We start from the raw sequence: 20,220 nt of genomic DNA, 5'->3' as shown, positions 1-20,220 counted from the left end.
TTTAACACAAGGCTGTGCATTAACTGCACACTCTTCCAGTACACATTAATATCTTATATACATAGTTAACTGATTTTTTGCCATATATTTCTATGCCACTTCAATGCTGTTAATATCCAGAAATGTTTAATATTTTGGGAAAATACTAAGTCATGTAACAATAGCATTGTGTCTACTTTGCAATCCCAGTACATAAATTTGTACTCTCCCCCAGTGCTTATTAATTACTTTAAAAAATTCATTCAAGATAAGGATATTTCATGTTACCAATAGGCTATATTTATTATTATAATTGAGGAATCTACATACATTGTTGCACAAAATTATCATAGACCAATCGACAAAACTATAGTTTGTATGCAACTGTAAATAGCACTTTAGTAGAAGTTTAACACATTGTGCATTAGTTGTCTTAGTAAGGTGACAACTTAAGATGATTACTTCATGGGAGTACAAAAGTGCAAACTTTCATTCAAGGCATACACAAACACACAAAAAGGATCGCTATACATGCCACAGGTATGTAATAAACTTCAAACCAATTCCCTCCACACTAAAACAAGTTAAATGAGTAAGTACCAGCACTCTTAGCAACCACCAGTGTTACCACATTCCAAGTCTTATCTCTAGCAAGAAGCAGAGAAATGCAATCTGAAGAAATACCCTTAGCTTGGAGTTTTAGATTTAATGCAAGTGTGTCACATGAACTCCACGTTTTTGTTTGGCAAGAGTGAAAGAGTTACACCACTCTAAAAGCACTTCACCAGTGTATTACCACTAATTCTTGAATCACTATATAAAGTAACTAAGTGCAACAGTTGACTGTTGAAGGAAATAGTGTCTTTACATCAAAAGGTGATATACAACCAAAATTCAAGTATTTACTATTAGACTGTAAGTAATTCTGACCTTCTGTTCCTGTGCACTACATAAAGCAGATGAAACATCTTTTTTTATTTTTTCATTTTTATTCTTCCCTTTGCCTTGGGAAAAGGTGCAGGGGGAAGAACAAAAATGCAGGTGCAATTCTCTATCTACAGCAGCTGATGACAGGCATGTGGGTACAACTGTCCACATCAAGATGACCTCTGGATTTTCAACATGCAGCATTAATGCTCTCAGATCACTCCCATCTCAATACCTGCAGGACTCCTGCTGTCCCTCTACCTTCTATTTGCACCACTTTGACCAGCTGTTTCACCTGCTTGTTACTCAAGCAGACATGTGACCTTTTCTGCACAAGTGAGCATTTGAGCTGCACAATGTAATCTCTGGATAATCAGGAGATAAAAGGGTGGAACAGTTCCTCTCTCATACCAGGTTTTAGAAAGGTCTGCAAAGACATTTACACTTCTGCCTCAGCACCAATAAAGAACTGCTGAAGACTGTGATAAAGTAAATTCCAAAGAAAAAATGGCCTTTTACTGTATTTTAATTACTGACTAGATTAATTTAAAAGTAATAACGTTTTTTCTAATTAAAAATGCTTTTTCTCCTGTTACCAAGCTAAATCCAAGACAGAAGTTAAACAGAGGAGACTACCTAGGGACTTATGAAAAAGAGTTCAAAGTCTAACAAAATTAGTAGCATGCATGCTTATAAAAAAAAAAGTAATGAGAAATTTGAGATTTGTCTCCCAATAAAAGTTTTCATAGATTTTGGTGCAAACACAGCACATTCTGTGAACATGGGAAATGAAAATGTGGAAGCAGTTTTACCACCCTTGCAAATTAATTGAGGCAAGATAAAAAACTGAAATGTGAAAACAAGGCCTGTGTATAACTTCTTAGCCCTCCAGTGCCCAGATACTTCACGCTTTGAAAATGACTTCAACAAAGAATGAAGAGAATTAAAATCAGGCTAGCCCTCTTTAAAGCATTTCTACAACAGGCACTACCACAGACTACCATTACATTAATATATGAACATTTTTATTTCCCTGAATTTAAGAGAAACTAAACCACTGGAAAATGCACTTGTAAAAAGATGAAAGCACTGGAAAATTACAAAGTAAGCAAGGACTGTTAGCTTGTATGTATAAATCTTTCTAAATACTCACACAGAAATGGCTGCAATTTTTTTCCATTGATTTGTTTGTTTTCCCCAAATCAAAGCAGAACAAAATGTATTCTTTCAAATGGTTTTAAATGGGGAAGTATGAGTAGGATTGACAAAGAAAATGACCGAGGAAAAGAACAGTGAATTTAATTTCCTTAGCAAGTGGAAATACAGAGGTGTTACTGCAGTACTTACTGTTCTTACCTTTTAAATCGCAACTCATCAAAAATTACAGCATAACTACATCAGTGGTGGAATTTAACACACAGCCTATATTTTCAAATTATTTATTTTTATTAATAGTATCCCCACTTTATGCAGCCTACAAACCTGAAGGAAATGCATATGCTTCTGGAAGTTGTAATAGTAAGTGTTTTGGGCTGCTCAAAAGTCAAAGTAGTCCTGAGATTTCAGATGTTAAAGCTTTCTCCACAGCCACACGTTCCTTTGATGTTTGGATTATTGAAGACAAATTCACTGGACAGTTTGTCTTCTACATAGTCCATTTCAGTTCCCAGAAGTGTCAGCTGTGCCTTCTTTTCAATAAACACTCTAACCCCTTGGAAAGAACAGAAAACCAGAAATTACATACAACTTTGAAATTCTCTATTGACCAGTTATAAAAAAAGAGGAAGCTAAGTGTAAAGACTACCAGTTGGTTTCCCTCGCCCAATGTGGGGCACTTTCATCACTGCCTTCACTCTATGTAAAGAAATCTGGCAGAAGTCTGGAACTGTTGCTTATGTGCACACATGAACGTCTTTTTTTTCACAGTGGACAAAAAAATGATACAGAGGGAAATAAGCTGTAGAACAAGGCAATGAACCTCAGCTTGAGTACACAATTCCCATGCATTACAGAAAGGAACCCATTTCATACCCTTCTTAGAGTCTGTGAATCCAACAAGAGGCACAAAACTTTGACAACATAGATTTTTTCTCTTAAAATGACCAGGTTTCCTGCACCACAGAAGCTTCTGCTACTGCACCAGAAACTTACCATCTTGAACTACTTCTTCATCAGAGTCTCCTTTTGATTTTGTATATTCTAATGTGTAAGAAAGTCCATTGCATCCCCTTGTACGAACACCTACTTTCACACCTACCTAAAGAAAAAGAACAAGAACAAAAAACACCACCACATGCATGACTTCCTTTTAAAAACCTATTCAGAACATCAAGTTAAAAAGTATGCAAAACAATACTGACATTTATTTTTCTCCACTGCCTAACTGCAAAACTGACTTAATGTAACAGATAAGAGGTAACTGTTTCTTTTTTTCTTTTATAAATTTGACCGTCAAGGTAAAAAAACAATCTGATGCTTGCCGGAGTGGATCATGCCCTACATTATACTAAATTTTGAAGTAATGAATCACTGGCTGTAGGAGCCAGGTCTCAAAAAGACAGTCAAATTTCAAAACCAGATATTTTTGTGACTTCAAATTACAATTTACTCAGATGCTAATTCAGGTATTATGACAAGATCATAGACAGAAACATAATTATGAAGCTGTGAGGCCAAAACAAGGGCAGTTACTAGATTATCACAGAACTCTTATAATGATACCTTCAGAAAACCTACTTTAAACCAAAGTTCTGAAAAACATATACTTTCATTTTTCATTACCTCTCTTGCCAGTCTTACTTAAGAAGCAAACCCCTCCCTAAATCAAGTATATATGTATGTGTACTGTTTTAAGTGGCCTTAAAAGCCAACAGTCAACTTTTGTAACATTCACAGTATTCGACAAGTCTGACAGAAAGAGCATCCAAGTAAGGAAAAAATTGGTAAGTTTTAACAAGTAGAAAACTATTTGTGTGTAAGAATGGTTAAGAAGTACCTGTATCACCTTCTACACACCAGTACTTCATAACTGAAGAAGCAAGTTTTATTATCTCCGTCCATATGATGTATCAAAATGTAACAGTTCTCATCAAATGGGCTCTCAAGACAAACTGGATCTAATGCTTTCAGACTAAATATCTTTCTCTACAGGAACTGCTACAAATAATGGGTTGGAAAATACAAACACCATTTTACAGCCAGGAAATGACTGATCATATGAATTGTAGGCCCAGGGCTTCCTTAGGATGGTTTAACAAGTAAGTCTAGTTAGTTGCAGACATGCAGGAAGCAAAATAAACAATGTCCTTCGTTAATAAAATAAATATTCTTCTTCAAACAATACTAACTGTAAAAAAAAAGCTAATGCTTGTTTTTACAATGGTTATAAAAGAAGCCTCTGTGTGTCTTTCCCTCAAGATGAAAAGATGACAAACTCATTATTTGGTGAAACACTGGTTACTTAAAACCACATTGTCTGGCAAGTTTCCTAAGAATTATATGTTCTTCAAAGCATATGAATGCATTGAATGCAATGCAATGAATATAACTTTATTATTGCATACTTCACAATGAGAATTCCTACAAGAATTTAAATAATAGCTGAAGAGCTCTCTCCCTATCAGAAGTCACTGCTCTGCCACTTTAAATGTTGCTCAAAAATGTAAATGTACCTCAAAAATATCTGAAGCCTAAAGTTTTTCCAGCTTTATTAACCTCAACAGTAACTGTACAGTGAAACATCATTACAGTCAGTTGTTCTTGCATTTCATTTTATAACAAAACAAAGCTAGATATACAAATAAGCTCATGCATTCTCCATCAAAAAAGATGTCAACATCTCTAACAAACATCTCTAACAGTGTTCAGTTCAAACTTCTAAGTTATCCAGAAATGCTTTACAATCATGAGCTAATACCTTAGCATACCCCACAGACTGACCCTGTCTACACTTACATGGTCAGGTTTATCTTTCAGAAGCTCTTTTATCTTCTGGACAGCAGAAGGGGTCTGAAAGACAAAAGCATACATATCAATTTGATTTCTGTTTGTTTGTTTGTTTATTTGCAGTAAGTGCTTGCACATATTAAAGTTGATGCCTGTAAGAAACACACAGCTGTAAAGCAGATGTCTGCTCAACTTAATTGACACAGAGCACACCACCTCTTCACTCCTCTCTTCACCTGCACTGCCAGCAAGCAGACACCTCAAGAATTCAGTCCTTAATCCTTAACAGTGGGGGTTTTGGCTGTTGGAGTATCAGAATGGCTTGGGTTGGAAGGGAACCTTGAAGATAATCTAGTTCCAATACCCCGCCACAGGCAGGGACAGTAGGCCAGTTTGGTCAAGGCCTTATCCAAATTGGCCTTGAACACATTCAGAACTTCCCCAGGCAACCCCTTCCAGTGGCACCTTCTTCACAGTAACACATTTCTTCCCAACACCTCCTCTAAATCTCCCCCTTCTCTTATCACTACAGATCCTGATAAAGAGTCCCTCTCCAGTTCCCCTGTAGGCCCCCTGCAGATAGAGGAAAGTTGCCATGAGGTCTCCAAACAACCTTTTCTTCTTTTAAGCTGGACAGCCCCAACCTTTTCAACCTGTCTTCCTAAGGGAGGTCCCTGCAGTTCTCTTAGCAACTTTGTGGCCTCCTGTGGATTTGTTCCATATCCTTCTTATGCTGGAGGCACCAGAGCTGGATGCAGGGTTCCAACTGGGGTTTCACCAGAGCAGAGCAGAGGGGCAGAACCCTCTCCCTCCCCTGCTGCCCATGCTGCTTTGCAGCAATACTTTCCAGGATACAGCTGGCTTTCTGGGCTGTGAGTGCCCACGGTTGGGTCATGTCCTCTCATCAATCATCAGACCCAAGTCCTTCTTGATATGGCTGTTCTCAATCCATTCTTCACCCAACCTGTTGGTGTGCCTAGGATTGCCCCGATTCAGGTGCAGGATCTTTCATTTCACTTTGCTGAACTTCGTGAGGATAGTATCAGCCCATCTCTCAAGCCTGTCAAGACCCATGTAATTTCTTTGTGATTTTTTTCCCCCCCAAAATCACTACCATAATTCAATTTAGTAGCTCTGTTCTTGTAAAAATTTCTTCACATATCCATTACAGGCAAAAATCAGTTGGGTGTAGAGGGCTTATGGCCTACTTCTCTCTCCCCATTAACCTTAAGGCTTGTAACCTTGTGACTTAACAGCAGATAAAATTCACCATTCATGCAGATCTGTTTGATGCAGAAATGCAAGAACACAACGCAAATGTCAGAATTTCCATAACACCCCCACAAGTTTCTGAGACACTGAGAAAAGCATTAGTAATGCAAAGTTCTTACTATGAGCCTAACTGAACACACAAAGCAAGGAGACTTGCAGTAGAAAGTCCTTTCTAATTACCACTACCACTATTCTTGTTAGACACCCACTACTGCACAGGAATTACCTGCTCTGACAAACGACTGAACTGTGTGCACTCGATCTGCCCCTGTTCCTGCGGGGAACTGACTGCACTTTTCTCTGCAGTGATCTCTCTCAGCAACAGAAACTGGAAAAGACCTCTGAGATCATCGAGTCCAACCTCTGACCAAACATCACGTTTTCAAGCTTGGCTTCTCCAGCACGGCCGCTTTTATTAAGAGTGCATGAACTTTATTATTAACAACAGCATGCAAAGCCTTCTTCGAAAGAACCTACACGTCAGCCTCGGTAGGAAACGCGTTACCTTTATATAAAAAATTTTAATCGCACACTCATTTCTGGGGTGTCTATGCGACAAGGCCCCGCGCTCGCAGGGGCCGCACCGCTGCTGTCCCAAACTCTGCGGTTCCGCAGACGGAGCGGCGGAGCGCGGGGCCTGCTCTCAGCGGGACTGGCGAGCAGCAGGAAGGAGCTGCGGCCTCTCCACTCGGCAGGGAGAAGAAGAGCCCCTCGCAGCCCGCCCGCCGCAGCCGCCCCGCTGGGGTCACCGCCGCCGGCCGATCCGGGCCCGGCGCTGCCCGCCCGTCCCCGTCCCTGTGCCCGCCCCGCTGTCGCCAGGGACCGCCTCACTGCCCGGGCCGGAGGCGCCCGTGGCGCAGCTCCCGCACCCGAGGTACCGCGGTGCCCGGGTCCCGCCCGCTGCCCGTCCGCGGCACTGACCAGCGTGAGAGCGGCGCGGGTCGCCTGGATCCTGCGCTTGCTGACGGCGCGCACCGTGGCGCGCACCACGGACGAGGCCATGGCCCGGCACCCTCGGCCACGGGCAGCGCCGCCCTCACGCCGTGACGCCACCGCGCACGCTCCGCGGGCGGGGCCGGGCGGTGGCGGCTCCACCCCCGGGACCGGCTCCCGGTCCCCCCCCGGCCCGGCCCCGGCCCGGCTCTGGGCGGGCGGGGTTCCGCAGGCAGCGGGGCTGCGCGCCGAGATAAGCGGCAAAGACGGGCAGGACGTCCTGCCCTTCAGGTGCCCCGGCAAAACAGCCGCCCAGCTGTCACGTAGAAAGGGGAGGGTTTTCTGAAACCCTTTAGTGATTGATTGGTCTGTCAGCGCCCTTGAAGGTTCAAGTTAAGAGGTAACGGAATAACAGTGTTTACTAATTTAGAATGTTAGGGCTAAAAGATATCTACTCCCAACCCTTTTGCCGGGGGCAGGGACGCCTCGCACTAGACTGGGTTGGTCAAGGCCTTATCCAGAACTTCTCCGGGCAACTCATTCCAGGGGCTCACCACCCTCACAGTAACAAATTTCTTCCTCGTACCTAATCTAAATCTCCCCCTTGTCTTATCACTACAGTTCCTGATGAAGAGGCTCCAGGGCTCCTGCAGATACAGGAAGGTTGCCATGAGGTCTCTAGACAACTTTCTTTTCTCCAAGATGAACAGCCCCACCTTCTGATCCTGTCTTCATGAGGGAAGATGCTGCAGTCCTCTTATCAACGGAGTGCAGAGGAGGACACACACTCCAACAGTTCCATATCCTTCCTAAGTTGGAGGCCGCAGAGCTGAATGCAGTGTTCCAAGTGGTGTCTCACAAGAGGCGAGCAGAGGGGCAGAATCCCCTCCCTGCTGTTTTGGATTCAGCTTTGAATTCTGACATGTTAAGCCTCAAGGATTGCTGGTGATAGTAGCTGACTGCAGATATGTTTAAAGCAATATATTAATTCAATGTTCTAAAAAGCTCCAATCCCTAACAAAAGTGAGCTCAAGACAATCATTTACCACTCACAGAACACTGTTCTTACCCCACACTTGTCCCCATAGGGACAAATAGATGTTGAGACTGTCAACTGATTCCAGAAGTTACAATGGAGACTTTCCTAACTTCTCACTCTTCCAAATTCACTTTTGTACTATTTTCTTATGTTTAGATGGAGGTCGAATGGCATATAGCTTACCTAGTGAGGGGTGGTTGTACACTGGGGGTGGGCATCTCAGAATATATGATGTGTCAGCCTAAGGAGAGTGATGTCACCACAACTGCTGAGTCGACAACAGGACATTTTCCTTTATCTCCCTGTTTTTCAGCCACTGTGCAGTTTATCAGCCACAAAAGACCACGAAGTTCAAGCCTCTGCAAGAGCCTGGCTGCAACATACTACTCCACCCACCTTTAGCAAGTACAGTGAATGGGAAGTCAGGTATGCTGGCCACATTCCATGCAGGGAGTAGCAATCCTATGTTTCCTCTACAATTTCCATACCGTTATCTTTTTACCCCTGAGCATTTTCCCACACCAGGGAACAATGGAGGCCTATAGGTACATAGTCTCCCACCTAAAAAATACAGGCACAGAATGTGAATATTTATTGACCGTCACACTGACAAGCATTTTAAAATGCATAATGGCTATTCAATAGGAAGCTTTGGTTTAGCAGGCAAAATCCACGTGTAGTTACCCAGTTTGGACAAATCCCTGAGAAAAGTACACAGGACCTGGACCCAGTGACTGCTATGATCCATCACAGACAATGCATTGTGTCTGCCCTCCTGCTCACCAGGATCCTGCCCTTTCCTCCGGGTTCATGCTGGTCTGAGGCCGAGTGAGAGGATGGCTGTGCAGTGGTGAGGGCCTAGCTGTCCTTGATCCCTGCCTGGTGCAGAGGCAGCATGGGAGGAGAGTGTGAAAACTGCTGGGGAATGGCTGCTCAGTTCATCCAACTCCTGGTGGCTGCAGCAACCTGACTTGCAAGAAACCCCAATAGCCTTGGTACAGGGAGACTCATGCCATTACTTGTAAGTTGAATGGTGTTTATGCCAGAAGGGGAACAAGTACTCTTTCATTTCCACATTCCAGCATCCTCAAATATGCTAGATAATACTTTAAATCCCTGTTTATGAAGTCCATGTACAACACATTTGGGACTCATCACCTCACTTCCCTGATTCTGGGCTTAGTAGTTCTGAAGAGCTTGGTAGTAAGAAAGATGCATTATGTGTTTTATACTTACATAATTATGCCACTGCTCTTTACTGAGGCACAGTACTACTACCTCAAATATAAAGACAGCAGGTGTATAAAGGAAGCTGCGCTTTCTTTAGCTACAAAAAGTGTGTCTTTTCACACATAATTCATGGACCTTGGACATGCATCCCAACTAAAGGGCAGGAGAGTTTAGCGCACTACTGGGCTGAAAGCTCAGGACAGTACACTTGAAGGGGGGCAGCTCACGTACAAATGCAGCTAATTCACACACTACCATGCAGGCACAAAGAGCTTTGCTTTCCTCAGGATGCTTCCAATCATCACTCCCTGTCTGCTGAATCAATCTTTGCATGGAAGACTGAGCATGGGCTAGAAAAACAGCCGTCTCTCAGAGAAGATAAATGCCAAAATCAGTTTTAAAATCCGACTAATTCAAGTGAGTAACAACAAATATTGGTAAGTTATCATTATGGAAGACAAACCAGCAACTTTCATTGCTAGAAAACTCCTGTTCTAAGCAGCTATTTCAAGCCTTGGAAACTTACTCTAAGATAGTTTACCTTTAAGAAGATAAATTTTTACACGCTTCTATAGTTCTTATAAAAATGTGATGATGTTTATAAAGGAAATTGCTGTGTAATAAATAAATTTAAATAAAATTTTAACAGATGGGGAAACAGTTCTAAATATAGCCATGAAACAAACCTCACCAGAACAATTACATTGGGGAAAATGGATGTATGTGATCTAGAAGTTAAATGGCTAAATGACATTGACTTACCTGTTTAAGACAAAGTTTTTTGAGGTTTGCAATGCAGTTAACTTTCTCAGTTTCTCAGCACTAATAACCTACTAATCACAGCATAAAACATATTCCAGCTTTGGAAACCTGACACACTAAAACCATGTGTAATTCCTCTGACATATGATGACAGCACTTTTTTCCAATAAAAAAAGGCAGCATAAATAAAGAACTGCATGTGTCTCCATATGATTATGGACAGTGTATGCACCTGATTAAGAAAAGGTTTACACACTTCATTCCCACCAGCAAAATTGGAAGTAATTCTGAACAGAAAGCTAAATAAAGCACAAAGATGCTTGAAAATGTGTTTAGGAAAGAACATAGAATAAATTATTTGTGAAAGCAACACATCTAAAAGTTCATCAATAGCTGGCTTCTGATGGGTGAAAACCAAAACAAGACTTAGGATGCTAGTTCCCTAAGACCCCTTTGGCAATTCTAGCTTTCAACTTCTATAAAATAGATTGATATGGAAAAAAAATTGAACATGATTGTTCTAAATCCAGATAATTATAGTAAGTTATCATTAATTCTACATTTATGTCAGGAATATTGGAAACTACAACCTCAGAAAAAAATACAGAAACTTAAGTCTGATTTTCACTTTTTTTAAAATTTATTTCAGATTCATAAATTAACAGTGGTTTCAATTTTAACACATAACTAATTATTTTCTGAACAAGGTAAGATGGTACATTACCACCTCTGGAAGGACTTCAAGTAAAGCTCAAGTTCATACTACTAGTGAATGTAAATTCTTGACTGGTACAAGGATCCTCTTCACATTCTATGAAAACAGACATGTATTTTTCCCCAGTTGCCAAATATAATACCTCTATTTCTTAAAGCATTTTTGTCTGTATCCCCAAAGCCTTGAAAAAGATTCTTAGCAGCAACAAAACAGGACTGACCTGTTACCTAGTCTTTCCTTCTTTCTTTCCTCTTAAACACAAGCACAGCAGCAAATGAACTCCCAGAAAATCACAGAACAGAAAATAACCCCACAAAATTTCAGTGGCACTGCTTGTCCAGAGTTTGTTTTACATATGATGACTATTGTCTATGTTTTTAGTTCTCTGGAGAAATTGAAAAAAATGTAGCAGTCTACAAACATCTCAAACACTTACACAAGGATTCAGTAAACAATTAACATTAATAAATATCATCTGCTCCTTCAAAAGATTCACTTTTGAAGAAAATATAATTTATTTGGCTAGCACATAGTTTTAGTGCAGTTTAAAATGGTCAGATGGAACAATAAAACCCTGAAAACAGTTTATTTTTAGTACCTGCCCTTTTCTAAATGCATTACCTAGTAAACAAATACAAAACATCATGGCTTTCTATTAAAATGCTCAAACAATCTATTAAAGAGAAGGGGTCTGAATTAAAATCCACAGTTGCTTGTTTAGCAATCAAAATAAAACACCCACATTTTCACTGAACTTAAGATGAAGGTTGCCTATGCTGCTGTCCTGTGAATTCAGATGCTTTAGCCAAAGACGTTTCTTTTAAGTGGATCTGTGTTGCAATTTATCAGTGCTTAATATCCCTCATGATTCTTGCTGGGTCCTCTTCTGTGAGGCTTTTCCCTGAGTCATGTATTTATTGGAAAGGCTGCCTAAATTGGGAGGAAGAAAGCATCATGCTTTAAAGGTTTGGTTTTTTTAAAAGAAAAAACAAGGAAAAAAAGAAACAAAAAGACATAAACCAACAGAAACAAAAAGATAGGAGAAAATAACTGTCAAGTCAAACTATAATGAAAGGGCATACAGATCAACTTTAAGATCATTACCTGGTGAAGGACAGAAATCCACCATTTTTTTGAACTAAACACCTAATGACAAACCACTTTGTGTTACAAAATTCCCAAACTTATATTTGAAAAAGGCTTCCAGTGAATACAAAAAAATCCAATGTATCTTCCTGACAAAACTGATACTTTAATTTGAGCTACTTAAGCACAGTCAAGTCTCTACAGACTTCAGAAAACTAATTAGGTCTCCCTACAACTGCAGAGAGATTAGTGTATTATATACCCATGCTGCTCAAAGGTTTGCAGAGTTGTACTAGAAATTCTAATTAAAACAAAAGCATCAGTTCTTAAAATCTTCATTGTATTTGCTAATAAGTGTGTAAAATCACTGTAAGGAAGTTGCATTGTTAATCACTCATTTAAAGCAAAACATCTCTGATTCAGAAAGAGTTCATAAAGGTCCTTTATAATACAATCTCATTGCTACTTCTAAATGTAATTTTAGCTTGATTACATTTTGGCAGCTCAGACCAAGGATGTGGTTTGATAATCTCTCCTAAATTAGTTTATCATGTATAATTCTAGACAGTTACTGCAAGAAACCCACACAAGAAAGCATTCCATGTTTTTTCACAGAAGAATCAGAGAACCCCATGTAAGCTGTAAAAGGAGAGATTGACACAACTCCACCACACCCTGCTGCAAAATAAATCTACCAGAGTCAGTGATATAAAAGCACAGAATTGTTTTGCCCAAGTTTTACTTCCAAAACAAAATTCAAAATGTGTACACTTTTCCAGATAAAAAATACAAGTGGCTTCAGCCTGGTGTTCAAGCTGCCACGGGGTTCAGCAAATTAACCAGATTTCCTATAAGGGAATTGCATGAAGAACCATACAATTATAGAACAATTTGGGCTAAATATTATTTAGTCCAACCCTCCTGCAGTGGGCAAGGATGTCTTTAACTAGATCAGGCTGCTCAGATCCCCATCTAACCTCACCTTGGATGCTGTCAGGGATGAGGCATCCACCACTTCTCTGGGCAACCTGTGTTTCACCATCCTTGTTGTAAAAAACTTCTTTCTTTAATCTAATGTAATTTGACCCTCTTTCAGTTTTAAACCATTACCCCTTACTATCGCAACAGTCCCTGCTAAAACGTTTTTTCCCACCTTTCTTAATGACCCATTTTTAGAACTGAAAGGCCACAATAGTCTTCCTTGAAGCCTTCTTTTCTCTAGGCTGAACAACCCCAACCCTTTCAGCCTCTGCATAGGAGAGGTGCTTTATCTCTCTAATCATCTTGGTGTCCCTCCTCTGGACTGCCTCCAACAGTTCCATGTTCTTCCTGTGCAGAGACCCCAGAGCTAGATGCAGGGTTCCAACTGAGGTCTCACCAGAGAAGGGGGGCAGAATCCCCTCCCTGGCCCTGTTGGCCAGGCTTTTAGACATAGTTTCTGAATTGAACTGAAAATATACAAACCTGACTGGGGACTCAAAAATACTTTTCCTTTTTTTTTCTTTTTTTCTTCATGCATAAGCACTCCCTATAAAAAACACACATCAATGAAACAACAAAACTGAAGTATTTAATTTCAAAACATAAAAGGTTTACCTTGAAACTTAGGTAAAGCTTTTCTTGATTACTTTATATGGACTTTAAAACATGTAAAAAGTAAAAGATGAAACAGAAATGACACTTGGTGTTTACCTGATTTGATCTACCAGGATGTTTGACAGCAGTGGGTAAAGAAGGGGATCCACCCAACATTTCTGGTTTTGAGCCATCTGAAAAAGTAATGAAAAGGAGTTGCTAATTGGAAACTAGTTTCCATTTCAGTTATCGTAAGACAGAAAAATGCCAAAATATTTTCTATCTAGAATCAGAAAAATATAGAATGTATGATATTGTTATTTTCCTCAATTTTATGGCATGGAAAACTCATATAATGTGATGTTAAGCTTGGAACCTACATGAAATTAAGCTTTGTATCCTCCTCCAGAATCAGCAGCAGACAGGGAACTTTGAATGAATGAAGATAAGGTGGTATGTGAAGTGTCTGTAGTCTCACAAAATGCAGCAATGCAAAGAGTGAAGTCTGAATGCTTTGATCCACTTGTTTATAGTACTTTATTCAACTAGAGAAAACACTTCAGGCACTAAGCAAGCAATAAAAGACAAAGCCCAACCTACAGCAATTCTTTCAAACTGAAACATATTAATTCCCAAAATACAGGTAATAGACAAAAATACCTATTGCAAAACTTACTATTTCAGCCATATATACTGTACAGCCTAAGCATAGTTCTCATACAATGTATGCTAAATATGACTGACTATGGAACAGACATATTCCCCTCCACCTTTGCAGACTCAGTATCACAGCAAACAGAACAGCTGGAAAGAAGTTTAGTGAGAAAAGGTCAAAGATGAACAAGCCCAGAAGTTAAGTTTAGACATGACATACACCTTCAAAAGGTCAGAATGTGAATGAAGCAGGGCTTCAATTTTTAATCAACTTTTCTGTCCGTCCAGTACTTCTAGTGGTCTAACAAAGTAAGAATACTTCTAAATACATTCACAGTTCTGAATATACGTGCACCATTTTCCTCCCTCTTCCAGTATTTTAACACAGTCTCATACCCTCTTCCACTAAATGCATCTGATTATGAAGAGTTTCCTGATCTAAGGCAGACATTTTATTTTTGGATATTTTTGTTTTGAAAAATATGTTTATATAAAATTCTCCAATCTGTTCCTTTAAGACGTCAAGTCATGAATAATTTGTAAAACAAATTTTTTACAGCCTGAATTAAAATGCATCCAGTTTTACCTACAGAGAAACAAAATTATACTTTGGAAGCTAATTACAAGTACCATGTTCTGTCTTAAGTCTCAGTTTTATCATAGAAGGATATTCCTTTGTAACACAAATGATGAGCTATCCATCTGATTTCAAAGATGACTTAGATAATGATACACTTTTCCTTAGCAGTATTTCATTCAGGTCTGTCAGTCAGGATATATAAGATTAACTTCTGTATCCCTTCAACTGCTGAGTTGTCAGAAGCATTGTTTTATTTTATTAATAAAATTCAATCTGAACAAATCTGTATACTTTTCATATTGACTTCAGGATCGTATAGAATCATTCTGGTTTAGGTAATGTGAAGAGCTATAACACTAGCTGTTGTTGCAATTACTGTGAACTGGAAGAGAAGCTGTAATTTGAAATGTTGGCAAGCTCACTGGAAGCATTTTCAACATGTTTGATACTCATATCCTTTTTATTACAAATATCTTATCTGCTAAGAAAAATCATGCCAAATCTCCCAGAACACAGCACGTTTCTGAAAGGAAGGTGAGGATGAAGGGAAAATGGTTAAATGTGACTACGTTAGAAAGAAACACATTTACATGATGCAAAAACATTATCTATTAGTCAGTCATGTTAAAAACACAAAAAACCTCCCCATAAGTGCTATTTTAAACTACTCAGCTTGATTAGTTTCATACCTGCAACTCCTTTATACTGTGGGCATTCCTTTTTAATATGACCTTCTCTCCCACAGATAAAACAACGTTTTTCTCTTATGTCTCTGTCTTCCAGGTGCTTCCATTTCTCTGCAGATTGCCTGGGAGCCTTCTCTCTTCCAGTTTCCACTATTACCCTTGCTAGTTTCCTCTTCTGAGGTGTACATAGGTGTGACTTTCCCTCCTTGATTAAGTTCTCCTTTTCTGTTGGTTTATTCTGTATTTCTTTGTCCTCTTTGCTTCTCTTCTCCTTGATTTCTCCATACTTTTGTGTACCTTCATAATCACGATGCCGTCTTAGTCTGCAGAAGCAGAAAAGTGCAGCAGAATTCAGAGGCCTTGCATTCATACACAGAGTCAATAAAAAAAACAAACAGAAAACACACGTGCTGTCCTTACACAAAAATCTTCAGTGGGATAAATAAATTGTCGTACTTTTCCTTTGACTCTCCCACCAAACAGTGCTCCACTGATGTTACATTGTTACATGTATTTAATAATTTGACTTTACAATTAGATTATAATACAGTCCTAAATCCTAATAATTGTAACTCAAAAAATATAAGAACAACTGAAAATTTGGCTGCTCAAGTTCCAGACAATAGAAGAGAAGAAACACGAAGCAAAATGCTAACAAATTACCAAAAAAACAGGGCTGTAGTTCTGGCTTTTTTTTATTTGTACAATTCAACCAGAACTCAGTTTTTTCCTTCTGAAACTGCATATTCACCCTAGAAGTTTCTTCTGTTGAGAGAAGTTTCTAACATTCTATGTGACTTAACGGTCTAGTAGTGAAAGAAACACTACCACTGTCAGACTTGTTTCATCAAACAACTTTATACATGACTAGAGAAGGGGACAGGAGTGAAACCTCCAAGTCTGAAGATGATACCAGGCTCCTTTGGCAAGTTGGATGCATTGCTAATAGCTAGAAACTTGGAAAATACTTCACAAAACTGAATCAAGGGTGAAAGAATGGCATGAGCTTCAAGATGAGCTTCTTTTTTTCTTTAATAAAAAGGCATAAAAGGAAGACCTGGGCAACTATAGGCTGGTCAGTCTCACCTCTGCCTGGTAAGATCATGGAGCAGATTCTCCTGAAAACTATATTAAGCCACATGGAAAACAGAGAGCCAACTTGTGATAGCCAACATACCTTCATTAAGAGCAAATCATGCCTGACAAATCTGGTCGCTTTCTATAAAAATGGGTTACAGAAATGGTGGGTAAGGAAAGAGTGACTGACATCATGTACCTGGACTGCTGCAAAGCATTTGACACTGTCTTACACAACATCCTTGTCTCTAAAATGGAAAGACATGGATTTGATAGGTGGACCACTCAGTGGGTAAGGAATTTGCTGTATAGTTGCACTTCAAGCATTGTGGTCAATATCTTGATGTCTGTGTGAACACCAGTGATGAGTGCTGTTCCTCAGGGGTCTGTATTGGGACCAATATTATTTAACATCTTTGTTAGGGACATAGGCAAATGGATTAAGTGCACACTCAGCAAGTTATTGGACGACTAAGATTAGCTTTAAACAGATACAAGAAAGTACTGTTTAACGTATCAGTCAGAACACTTATGGAACTGGTTGCCATAAAAGACTGCTAAGGAAACCAGGAGAATCAGGTTCAGAAGAATAAATAAACCAAACCAAAACAAAAAGGACAAAATCATAAACAAGTCCAGTCCACAAATGAGCATTACCAGAGCAGGGCAGGTATGTGCTCCAACATCTCTTATACAGCAACTGCAGATGCTCAGGGAATGCATGAGTGGAGACTACAGAAAATAATTAATTTGCCCTTCAAAGACAGCAATCTCTTCTGCAATAAATGGCTGAACATTTATTGAAATAAAGAATATTGAAACAAATAATAATATTTGAGGACTTAAGTGTATCAGTGGTTTTACCCCAAAGGGCATTTCTGTTCTTAGATGCACAGTCCCATTTACCTTTCCTCTAATGCTGTATAGAACATAACTGAGTAGATGCAATGAACTGGTGTTTCACTTCAGAATGCAGTATTAAAAATCCACAGATGTAAGACAGCAGTCTGGACCTTGAGGGAACTTTCACACCACCTTCAGAATCCTTTAATTTCAAACTACCATCAGCTACTGTGCTTGCAATTGCTAAAGCTGAGTAAATTTCTAAATTAACAGAATAAACAATATAAGTTCACAAATCTCTAATATGTAGTGGAACAGCCACTTCATCCAACATAATGTTGGTTGCTTTTTTTTACTTAGTTACAGGAAAATACAAATTGTTTTGAATGACGTCTTTCAACATAAACAGTTTCTAAACAGTGGCTAGATTTTTCCACCCACCTTACAAGTGAGCATAAAGGTTTTCAAGATTTCACTATTTTTTAGACATAAATTTTTTAAAGAGCTTTGTTTTAACTAAAATGAAAATTAAAGGATGAGTTTTAAGTTTAGACATTTGGTAAGAGGAAGAGCAGCAAAAGCCATTTGACCATTCATTTGTTGCCAGAAGAGAGTCACTGAATATTGGACATGGGTACTCAGGGACAGGAAGCACTCTCTTGGATGTAAAACAGGACACTGTCTTCATACAAGTGTGCTTATGAAAAATAATGCTGTGACATTCTTGCTTTGCTTTTGATAGGAATTGCATGATTCTGTGAACTTGACAAAATCACATCTTGCTAGGACCAGCAAAATTCTGGTAGTAGAAGTTATTAAATGAATAAAAATATAATATGCATCCATGAGTGCTTTTCAAGCGCACAGTTTTTCCGCTCAGCTGAGTACTTAGATTCTCTGTGACTACTCCTTTCCAATATAACAAAGTGGAGAGTCAGCACTGATACTTTAGCAGTTCTGCAGCAACACTATCCACCAGTGCCAAAAGAGATGCTGATACGTTTTAAGTTTAGTTCAGGCTCACCAAACAATCTGCAGCAGGTACAAATTTGCTTAGCATTACTATCCTAACCTTTCCTAAACAAACCTAAGGAAAAGAGCTACACACAGATACCAATACTATACTCACTTTCGTCTCATGGGACAATCTTTCATGAAATGGCCAATTTTACCACAAGTTCTGCAGCATCTGTCATTTGGTGCCAATTCTCCTTCCGTTAGTACCTCAGGATCAAAAAAGTACTCCTGTAGAAGAAATCTTATATTCAAAATGAAAATCCAAACACTTAGAAGTCAAGACAGATACAAAAGTGTTAAAACAGCAGAAAAGTTACAGAAAAGAACAAACTTGCCGTCTGCACCTGAACCCTGAACGACCTAATGAACTAATGGCCACTAACCTTTGACAGGCCACCTACTCACCACCAGGTCTGCATACCCTGTTATAAAACTGCAGCTTTAGGAATACTAAGTTGGTTTTGATTCAGATTAACATAGACAAATCTGTATAATGAAACTCTGACTTGACTACTAGTCTGCATACAAAATATCTTATGTGCAGGTGATATTAAAACAGTGCTCAGCAGTAACTCCCATGAAGATTTTGAGAGTAGTGTGGGAATTAAAGACAAAGAGCTTATAGTGAATGTAACCATAGTCCTGTAAAGGCTAAGTTATATGCAGAAGAGCACACGCATACTTCTCTTAGAAAGAACTTACCATTTTTGATGGGTATTCTTTAGGAAATATTTTTATGGGGGTACCAAATACCCTTCTGCCATTGATAAAAGCCTTCATTATAAAATTTGTCACTGTGGAAGAAAAAAAAACCCCAAACTGAAATCAATTTAAATATCAAACTAGATTGTAAAATAATATCCAAGACAAGACCTTCACTTTGTAACTTAAGTTGTTAACAGAAGACTTACTTTTTCTTGACAATCCAGCTCCAAGATTGTGGTTCAAATCAAAGGGATCTGTAGAAAAAAAACATGACAGACATTCCTCAATGTGTAGACAAAAGAGTAGAAATTCTTTCAATGAAAATGAAATGGGTCAGAAAACAATTTACAGATTATTTCTAAAATATGCCACTGCATTTTCTCCATCAGAGATCAGTGATACTAAACAGTGTAATCATACACAGAGTTCAATTGTTTAAGTCAATATGGGCTCAGCTAAACCTAGTATTTTTGAGAACACTTCAACTGCATTATAGCTAATTTCTTCGCTAAAGGACTTTGTTAAATCTATGTTCCTGCCATTTACTCCATAATGAAAAGTGTGAAGTTTGTTTTACAACTTCGTTTCAGTAGCCAGAAAAAAACCTTAAGAATAATGTTTAGCACTACTGAAACTCAATGGCAATTTTGTGATGGTTTGAAAACATGAGCATTTAACAATTTATAATCTAGCAATAGAAAAATAAATCAGATTTGTGAAAAAGCAAAATTTTCATGGTAAAGAAGTTCTGCATATTCCTGTACTTCATATGCCTTTACCTTCAATTACAATATATTTGGAGGTCCACTGCTTCTTGAAAGTTGTAAGCAGATTTTTTCTCCTGATGCAGATGACATGCTCTTTAAAATCAAATTCTTCCGTGTAGAATCGGAGAAGTCCCAGCCACAGCTGCCCAGCAGATTCAGTGTTTTTCCCATAGTCTGGCCAAACAACTGACTGAAACAACAAAAATATTGTTACAACCAGTATTTACATTAAGGAGAGTGATTTTCATGATTTCCATAATATATTTCCATCATTTATTTTACACAGAAAAACAACGGAGTTTTACTAGAATTTTTTCCTTCAAAATTTACATTGATAATCCAATACTGGTTCTCAATGGTATATTTTTTAATCTGTTAACAACAGAAGTGGACAATTAATAGAACTTCTGGCACTAGGTTTTGCCTCT

At 38.9% G+C, this 20,220-nt stretch overlaps 2 protein-coding genes across 3 annotated transcripts in view; both read right to left on the bottom strand.

The window, feature by feature from the left end:
* Nucleotides 1-263: 263 nt before the first annotated feature.
* Nucleotides 264-7,172, bottom strand: ISCA1 (iron-sulfur cluster assembly 1). The gene is made up of 4 exons (XM_062513357.1): nt 7,045-7,172; nt 4,861-4,914; nt 3,058-3,163; nt 264-2,617 (listed from the first exon to the last, which is right to left on the bottom strand). The coding sequence occupies exons 1-4, from the start codon at nt 7,123-7,125 to the stop codon at nt 2,469-2,471; spliced, it is 390 nt and encodes a 129-aa protein (XP_062369341.1). The 5' UTR covers nt 7,126-7,172; the 3' UTR covers nt 264-2,468.
* A 4,425-nt stretch (nt 7,173-11,597) lies between these two features.
* TUT7 (terminal uridylyl transferase 7) overlaps nt 11,598-20,220 on the bottom strand; it is a 33,189-nt gene continuing 24,566 nt past the window's right edge. The window contains exons 22-29 of one of the 2 annotated variants that reach the window (XM_062513670.1): nt 19,805-19,982; nt 19,232-19,279; nt 19,023-19,114; nt 18,433-18,548; nt 15,387-15,706; nt 13,581-13,657; nt 13,353-13,416; nt 11,598-11,732 (exon numbers count right to left, since the gene is read on the bottom strand). In XM_062513670.1, the coding sequence (XP_062369654.1) occupies nt 11,665-11,732; nt 13,353-13,416; nt 13,581-13,657; nt 15,387-15,706; nt 18,433-18,548; nt 19,023-19,114; nt 19,232-19,279; nt 19,805-19,982 (963 nt within the window). In that variant the 3' untranslated portion in view covers nt 11,598-11,664. Of the gene's footprint in view, nt 11,733-13,224; nt 13,417-13,580; nt 13,658-15,386; nt 15,707-18,432; nt 18,549-19,022; nt 19,115-19,231; nt 19,280-19,804; nt 19,983-20,220 lie in introns of those variants that run through there. The other variant, XM_062513669.1, reaches the window with a different exon arrangement.

Source organism: Cinclus cinclus, chromosome Z (genome assembly GCF_963662255.1).
Source record: "Cinclus cinclus chromosome Z, bCinCin1.1, whole genome shotgun sequence".
NCBI classification, from domain to species: Eukaryota; Metazoa; Chordata; class Aves; order Passeriformes; family Cinclidae; genus Cinclus; species Cinclus cinclus.
The sequence above is the reverse complement of the archived record's forward strand: the minus strand, read 5'-3'. Positions and strand labels throughout refer to the sequence as shown.

Bases quoted from the DNA above. Each gene is read 5' to 3' on its own strand.
- ISCA1 (XM_062513357.1), bottom strand. From the start codon at position 7,125: ATGGCCTCGTCCGTGGTGCGCGCCACGGTGCGCGCCGTCAGCAAGCGC. The intron at 4,915-7,044 runs GTCAGTGCCGCG...TTTGTCTTTCAG, and splicing joins CCCGCGCCGCTCTCACGCTG to ACCCCTTCTGCTGTCCAGAA. The intron at 2,618-3,057 runs GTAAGTTTCTGG...GTTCTTTCCAAG, and splicing joins TGAAGAAGTAGTTCAAGATG to GGGTTAGAGTGTTTATTGAA.